Below are 8,151 nucleotides of genomic sequence, written 5' to 3'. Positions count from 1 at the left end.
GGAAGGGGGGAAAACACCCCCAGGCTGCCACGGGCTCAGTCCTCCCCCGGGACCGTCTGTCACCCCGCCCTGGGGGCACCTCAGAGCTCACCCGGGTCCCCATTCGATGACGGTAACTTTTAAGATACGCCGTACGTCAGCACTTCGGAAATTTAGGTTGTTTGGCCCTGACGACTCGGTCTCGTTAAAATTCAGGTTTAACTACACAACCAATGTCCTGGTTAAACATTACAGAGCACACCGTCCTCCTCCCCTCCGTCAGGGCTCAGCCCCAGCTCTGGAGCTACCAGACCGCCCCGGGGCTGGGGTTTGCTCCTGCTCCAGGGCCGGCGCAGGGCTAGCTTTGGGGAAGCAGCGTTAAAACATGACCCCGGCAAAACCTGGCTGCAGCACCGGGGTCACCGCCCATGGAAACACCCGCGGCAAGAGCCTGCCCGATGACATTTTCTGTTGCTCCCAGAGATGACCAGCAGCAGCTTGCCCGAACCACCGTGCCCCCATCTCAGCCCCGCGCACCCCGGTGGTGCCCAGTCCCCCCTCCCAGCTGCATCGCCCACGCGCCGGGGGTGTCCCCATGCCGGGGTTGTCCCCCTGTGGGTACCCGTCCCTGCAACATCCCACCCCAAAGGGATGTCGGAGCAGCCTCACCACGCGGGAACCAACACAGCCGGAGCTGCCTACCTGTCGGAGCAGGATATCCCCATCCCAACTCGCCCATCTCCCCATGCACTTGCCCCATTTGGCTTCTCTCCCCATCAGACACAGACATCGCCAGCATCACAGCAGGTCCAGGAGCCTCCGAGACGTTCGGAGCACAAGCCCGACAGTGTTATTGGTGTCATTTGTTACTGCTGAGATACGAAGCAATACGCGGAGAGAACTGCATGTGCGTTTGGCACTCTTCTCGCCGGTGGTTGCCATTAGTGGTCTGTCTTGCTCCCAGACTGGATAAGCAGGTCCATGAGCAGCTCTGTTCTCATCTCCCCCGGGGCTGGTACCAACAGGAAAGCCAATATGCAGTTAAAATCCTTTTTAGACTTTATTAAATATTTAAGGGCCCGACATTAGGCTTTGGAAATTGGGTTCAGGGAAAAAGCAGCAGTCACTCTTTGCAGCAAAGGCAGCAGAGGAAGGGCAAAGGACAGTGCCTTCGTTTGGAAATTAATGAATCAGACTGAAACACACCCACAGCAAGAGCCAGTGGCTGCGGCAGGTCTATCCCGGACTGGATTTAATCCCGGCTTCCTCACGAGCCGACGCAGCGATGCCCCACAGTGGGGCAGAGCATCCCCAGTGCTGCCGGGAGCAGGGATGGAGCAGCCCCCCTGCCCTGGCCGTGCGGGGGGCAGCTGTGTCCTGCCCCCCGGCTCAATCCTCCCCTTAGCTGCGGGGATTTCGGCATGGCCTGGCACTCCAAGGTGCTGTCCCCAGCCCATGGAGCGGTTCCTGCCCCGAGCAGAGGAGAAAACTCCCCTCCAGACCCAGCGCGGGCAGGGGAAGTGAGGTCTCTGTGACTCAGCCATCAGACCCTGGAGCCAAGGGAAGGTCAGGAGGACGCTGCAGGGCAAAGCCTCGCTGGCAGCGGGGCTCCTGTCTCACCCACAGGGATGGGGCCGCGCCAAGGGCTGCCGAAGCGGAGGGTGCTGGAGACACCGAACACCCGCTCCTCCACAGGGGGTAGCACGGACACCTAGGGCATCTCCACGGGGTCCGGCCATCGATCAGGAGATGCTGGAGAAGCACAGGCGGACGAAGCACAGGCAGCCCTCCTTCCATGTAGAAACCAAAAATGTGCCTTGAAGAGAGAACAACGTGCAGGAGGTGTGGGGAGCGAGCCCCGTGCTGGCACCGCCGGGATGGGGAACCTGCAGCAGCGGCCACCGAGGAACCACAGCGGTGGTCACCGTGCCCTGGGCTGAGCACCTCCCAGCCAGCCCTGCCCTTGGGCAGGCAGGGGTGCAGGGCACGGACCCTGGCTCCCTTTCCCATCCAGCTCCCTAGAAGACCCGGGAGGCTGAGGAGGGGAGGGAGGAACAAAGCGACCCCACAAATGTCACCCCGATAACGGAGCGAGCGCATCCGCGGGCTCCTCCCTGAAGCAGCCGCTTCCTTTGATGCCTTCAGAGCTTCTTGTTTCACAACCTTAATTATAGCGGCAGCAGCAAAGGTCAGGAGAGTGGTTAAGCAGATCCATTAACATGTCAGGGGATAAATGAAATGTGATTCTTCTGATGCCTGAGCAGCAGCAGGCAGCGGCGCAAGTGCGGCCGGCAGGGACGGCTGCTCCGCTCTGCCGCAGAGGGAGCCCGAGGGGCCCTTGGTCACGCCTTCCCCTTCCCACCCCGGCATTGCAAGCACCTCTCAGGGACCACAGGGACACCCCAAAACTTGCTTCGCTTGCATTTACCCGCAGAGCACCAGGTCCGTGCACACATGGGATACCCAGATATGAGATTCGCTGGGAGCAGGTTGGGGTCTCCCTGGGGAAGGGGCTGGAGATGCCCTCCAGACCACCACAGCCCTCCGGAGGCAGCACATCAGGTCCCCATCGAGCTCGCAGTGAACCCGCACTGCAGCTGCCACCTTCGGGGCTCTGGGTTACATGCGGCTGCAGTAAAAACAGGTCCCAAACAAAAGCCAGCCCCTGGGCGTCCCTCCAGCGCATCCTGCCCATCGCCCTCCCCTGGGCCCCCTCTGGGACAGCAGACCTGCTCTGCTCCCCTCCCCGCAGCGCATCTCCAGGGTGCTTGGGCAGGTGCTCTCCTCCTCCCCCCAAAACTCCGCTTTTGGGCTCCTGCAAATCCTGTTACACGCCGAGAGCGCTCGGAGCAGGCAGGCACGCTCGCCGGGTCAACCAGCCAGCAGCAGCCCAGCCTCAGCTTTACACACCGGGCGTGCGCCCGCCTGGGCATCCCGGTGCCCCTCTCCCAGGAGCAGGTCCCACGGGGCTCCCACCCCAGGGGTGGGATCCTGCCCACTGGCTTTCTGCCCATGGCTGTGCAGGCAGCCCCAAAACGGGTGCTTGTAGGGCCGAGCGGAGCCAAGGGATACGGGGCTGGTGCCGCAGAGGTGAGCACAGGCAGCTGCCAGACACAGGCAGGGAGCTGCGTTTCAGCCTGGCTTCGGGGCTCCACGCTTTGGGTATTTCACCCAGCGTTTGCCGCCGAGGGATAACGGGTACATAACCACCTGGCCCCGCTTTCTGCCGGATGAGCAACAGGAGGGATTTCAACACGAACCAGCCTGGCAGAGAAACCCAGCGCCTGGGGCCAAACGCTTCGGAGGCTAAAAATAAACCGGCAGCGGGGAGCCACCGAGGTCCCTCTTCTGCTCCGCCTGCCCCTCTGCTCCTGCCCACCGCCCCGGCCAGCACATTTCCCCGGCACTGGGGCGACACGACGGAGCAAAGCCCCAACCCGGTGCCCCCAGTGAGGAACCAACCCATTTTCCTGGCTGAAAACTGCTGCAATTGGAGAATTTTCTTTCCCGCAGAATTCAACCTGCCACTACGTACCCCCGTAACTACAAATCAATATGTTTGTAGTTTGCTTTTAAACTAATGCCCATTAATTCAATGCATTACTGTCGAGCAACAGAGCCAATTTTGCGGCTTATTGTAAAAGAGCAGAAAACGATGATGCCAGAGTGAGTTTAAAATCCACAAAATAGATCACAGTGGGTGGGACGCGGTTCTTGGGGAAAGAGCATCTTCCTCTCCCCGCGCCCACTCTGCAGCCCGGGCATCCCAGCGCCACGGGCATCGTTTTGGCACCCTCGCCGTGACTCCCACGCCTTCACCAGAGCCTCGCTGCAGCCTCCAGAGCTCAGGGACCATCATCCTGACCCCACGCCCGGTCCCAGCAGCGATGCCGCTGCACCTACATGGCTCCGAGCGCACCGGATTGCACGGCTACTGCCAGTGGCATTAAAAAAAAATACAGCGTTAGTAGTTCTAGACACGGGCAACAGCTATGAAAAGTGAACCCTGAAATCCAACCCCCCCCCCAAATGACTAAAAAAAAGAGCTAAAATGTGCTCTTCTGAAACAACCTCATATTTTTAAGCCTGTTTCATGATTTTAAAGGTTGCCAGTGCTGTGGCTGGGCTGGCCTGGGAGCGCTGCTGCAAGTAGGGATACTCAGCACTGCATTCCTCTCCCTATTTCTCTACCAGGAGTCCACGCCAAGCCAGTTCCACCCACGACACATATTCTGCACCCACAACTGCACACGTGCACTTTACACAACTTTATGCAGGCTGCAGGGAGCAGCGATACCCCAGGACCTTCATAAATCTCCAGCTTAGCAGAACCCTTTGACCGCGGCCCCGCAAGGCTCTTAAGCACAATCCCAAATCCCACCGCGGCCCTGAGCCGCGAGCACCTGGCCCAAGTCAAGCACAGGCTTAAATCCCCGCCAAAGAGGGGCCGGCAGACACGATCCAGGGAGGACGGTGGTTCCTTCGGGTCTCGGGCTTTATCACCTCGTGGGACAAAACACACAGAGGCCAAAACTGTGTCTCTGAGCTACCTCAACGAGGCATCAGGAAGATTAATAAATTAGTGATTATAAAGCACTTTAAGAGCTTTTGGACGAAAGGCTCTATGGAAGTACAAAGAATTACATAATTTATTATTCATTATTATCACTCAGCATTGGCTTCTCCCGCACGCTCCTATATGGCACCAGCCTGGCCTCCGAGGAAGGTTAAATCCTCGCCCCGCAACCAGGCTCTCCCCGCCAGCGCCGCTCCAGCGCCTGGCAGACGGGTGAGCTTGGCACTGCCAGATATTCCTGGGCACTCAGGTGCCTGGAGATGCTGAAAGGCACATGCTGATGGGTCCAAATCAACAGGACTTGGGCAGCCAGCACTTCGAAGAAGCCTTCAGATGTCCTTCTGCGCCTTTAGGTGTCCAAGTGCCATTAAAATCTGGCCCCCGGCACCGTAAGTCAGGAGTGGAGAGGGGAAAGGGAGCCAAGAGACAACATTTCCAGGCTCCTGCCCTTCCGTGTCCGGTTCCCGGCAGGACCCAGGACAACCTGCTCTGAATACCTGCAGTGAAATAATTCTCTCATCTCATGGAGGCCCCTGATGGCAACTCTGCAGCATCCCAAGCACGACCACCACGTCCATGACTGCCCGGGCACGCGAGCTGTCCCACGCTCCTCTCCCACCGACTGCTTGTCCCAAGATTGCTGCGACTGAGGCAGGGCCAGAGAAACACCACAAATAGGAGACGGTGAGACCAGAGGGGACAGCGCCTGGGGGACGCAAGAAGCCACCAGGCATAGGAAAAGCACTGAAGGGACACGGCACAGGCTGCGGGTCCTCTGTGTCTCACAGACGTGATAAATCTGTACAAAAGCCACGTGGGGAGGGAAGAGGGGGTGAAGCCTCCCCATCCCGCCGATCCCAGCAGAACCAAGAAGGGGCTTTTTGTTACTTGCTTCGTTTTCTTTCGAAATCACACAAACAGAAAATGATGCAATGGAAGGAAATCCCATCGTGGGAGAAACCCTTCGTGTACCGCAGCCCCGGCTCACACTGCCACGGGAACCTCCCCGGGACAAAAGCGGGTCCCCTGTCATTAGCTGCCAGTTACGGGCTCCCGGAGACATCTGCCCAGATGTGCTGTAACAGCAGCAGAACAGCACCACGCACGAGGCAGGGCCAGCACCCGCTCGGTAACGTGGCAGCCAGCACGCCGGAAGGGCAGCCACGCACCGGGGATGCTCTTCGAAGGATGGTCATCGCCGGTCCACCAGAAACGTGCCGACATGCCACAGGGCTGTGGAGTAAAACCTTTCCCAAGCAGACCCCCAGAAATTCCTGAGTATGCCATGGATTTGTGTGTACGACTATCCCCTGCTCGAGCTGGTCCACTAGCCACGGCACAGGGGTCTGGATCAGTCCCTCCCACTGTACTCAGTGCAACCCTGCACTCCTACCTGCATCTCCAAAATGCAGAAGGAAATTAGTATCTTTCCAATCTCCCAGAGTCTGAAGATAAATCAGAGGCTCTCAGACGTGCCTGGGAGGGCCCTGTGAAGTGCTTTGCCAGACAAGGGAACGCACGCTCGCCTTGACAGCTGCAGAAAAGGGGCAGAAACACTCAGCAAAAGTAATTAATCCCAGAGACGAGAGGTGGAACGAGCAGAGGTCAACAAACAGAGCCTGGTATTAGCAACGGCGCTCTCTGACAGGCATCGCACCGCCAGCCACATGCTGCCGGGGCACGTTGGGATGCTGCACCAGGCTCCGGCCACGCAAAGGGCCACATGCTGCCCCACGGCACGGCTGCCCGGGCGCTGCTGCCTCACCTGCACAGGTACATGGGTCTGGTGCACCTTGAAAAAGAGGCAGCGAGAGGTCTGGAGCGGGCAGGCAAAACCCCAGGCAGGCCAGGAACTCACTGAGGGAGCGATCAGAGGACCGGAGTCTTTTTTGGAGGGGGTGTGGTGGAAAGGGGAGGTCACCCAAGAGAAAGGAGCAGAAAGTTGGGAATAAAGTGATTCAAAAGGCAATGACCCTCTGCTGGCCTCATCCAGCAAGAGACATCCCCATGCCCACAGATGATGGTTTCACCAGCGCTGTCTTTGTTTGGCATCGGCTGCCGCTAAGACGCGGGGCATCGCTGCCCGTGCGCCCCGCCGTCAGCCCCGCTGGGGTCGGCACCTTCCCCGCGCAGACACTCCCCAGGGGTGCAGAAAGCCCAGCACGCAGGAGATCACCAGCAGACGAGGCTGTGCCGGGGCCGGCTCTTCCCAGACCCCTCTCCGTCGGAGATCGGATCGTTGCGGTGGCTGCAAACCGAGCGGGCGATTGGCACGGCAATGTGCCGGGGCCGGCTCTTCCCAGACCCCTCTCCGTCGGAGATCGGATCGTTGCGGTGGCTGCAAACCAAGCGGGCGATTGCAGCACGGCAATAACCGTACCTGGCCCAGCGCGGCTGCACCCGCCGTGGGTCACAGCTGCAGTGAGGACACCAAAACCTGGGGCTCAGCTCCAGCTCCAGCCGGGGTCTGGGCCCAGCCGGCACTGCCACGTTCTCACTAGTTCTTCTCCCCGAGCCACTTCAAGGAAGCCCAGCCGGGGTACCCCAACCTCTCCTACCATCACTCACGATTTGGCTATGCGGACATGCCCCCCGCAACCTGCCCTCCTCCTGCCCGCTCCCGGCTGTGCCACGGCGAGAGAGCAACCCCGCGTGTAGGGTTGTGCAATGCACCAGTATTGCCTCTTCTCCATATGGGAGAACTTGCTGCATCCTAATCTATTGCCTTTTTGGGTAAGCGCTGCCGTGGGACTGCAGCAATGACAGCGGGGAGAGCTCGCAGGTCTGCTACACGTTAGCAGTTCTCTGGCGAAGCAAAGGGGGAATATCCCCGACCTGGGAGCAGAGAGGCAAACTTGAACCACCAAAGCCTCTGTTTCCTTTGCGCATCCTTCAGAAAAAAAAACTGGTTTTGCTAAAACTGGATGGCTCAGGCACTAGCCACGTTAATAAGATTACAGTGGAGGTTCAGATGGGAAAGCCACTCACTTAGAAAATCAGGTTATGAAACTGATACTGAGATACTCACAGAAAAATACCGAACTCTCTGGTGTCAGGCTCTTCTCTCCGCTTCAGAGCATAATAACAAAGGAAACCCCTCCAACTAACGCACCCAAACTTTGAAAGCCACCCAGACGGTTTGGCTCCCCGTAGGGAGAAGCTGCCTGGCTCCAGGGAAGCAGCGAGGGCCACCCCCCCCGGCCAGTCCCTGGGTACCCGCCTGGCAGCGAAACCCCCGGGGCAAGCAGCCCCGGGAGAAAGGATGCTCCGAGCAGGGGCAGGAGCAGTGGGGGGGGGTTAGGAAAAGAAAAGCGCATCGGTCCGGGCGGGCACAGCGGGCGGGCAGGATGCGGCCCTTGTTCCACAGTTATTGAAGGATTAGAAATAGGCCACGGAGAATTGGTTTTGTAAGAAAACAGAGTATTTCCCTGGCTCCCTACCCCTCTCCTTGTCTCCGCTGCCTTGTGGGGCTTTTTTTTATCCTCCCAGGCTAATCTCTGAATTCTTGCAACAAAGCCCGGCCGAGCCTGCGCCCTCCCCCGGGGAACGGCCCCGGCAGCGCCGATGCCCGGAGAAATCACAGCTCGCCGCTACAA

General features: G+C 59.2%; 1 protein-coding gene across 1 annotated transcript in view; it reads right to left on the bottom strand.

The window, feature by feature from the left end:
* NCS1 (neuronal calcium sensor 1) overlaps positions 1-5,779 on the bottom strand; it is a 16,708-nt gene extending 10,929 nt beyond the window's left edge. Inside the window, 1 exon segment of the mRNA XM_009287014.1 lies at positions 5,662-5,779. Within this exon segment, the coding sequence (XP_009285289.1) occupies positions 5,662-5,779 (118 nt within the window).
* Positions 5,780-8,151: the final 2,372 nt, after the last annotated feature.

The sequence above is a fragment of the Aptenodytes forsteri genome, unplaced genomic scaffold (genome assembly GCF_000699145.1).
Source record: "Aptenodytes forsteri isolate BGI_AS27 unplaced genomic scaffold, ASM69914v1 Scaffold136, whole genome shotgun sequence".
Lineage (NCBI taxonomy): Eukaryota > Metazoa > Chordata > Aves > Sphenisciformes > Spheniscidae > Aptenodytes > Aptenodytes forsteri.
The sequence above is the reverse complement of the archived record's forward strand: the minus strand, read 5'-3'. Positions and strand labels throughout refer to the sequence as shown.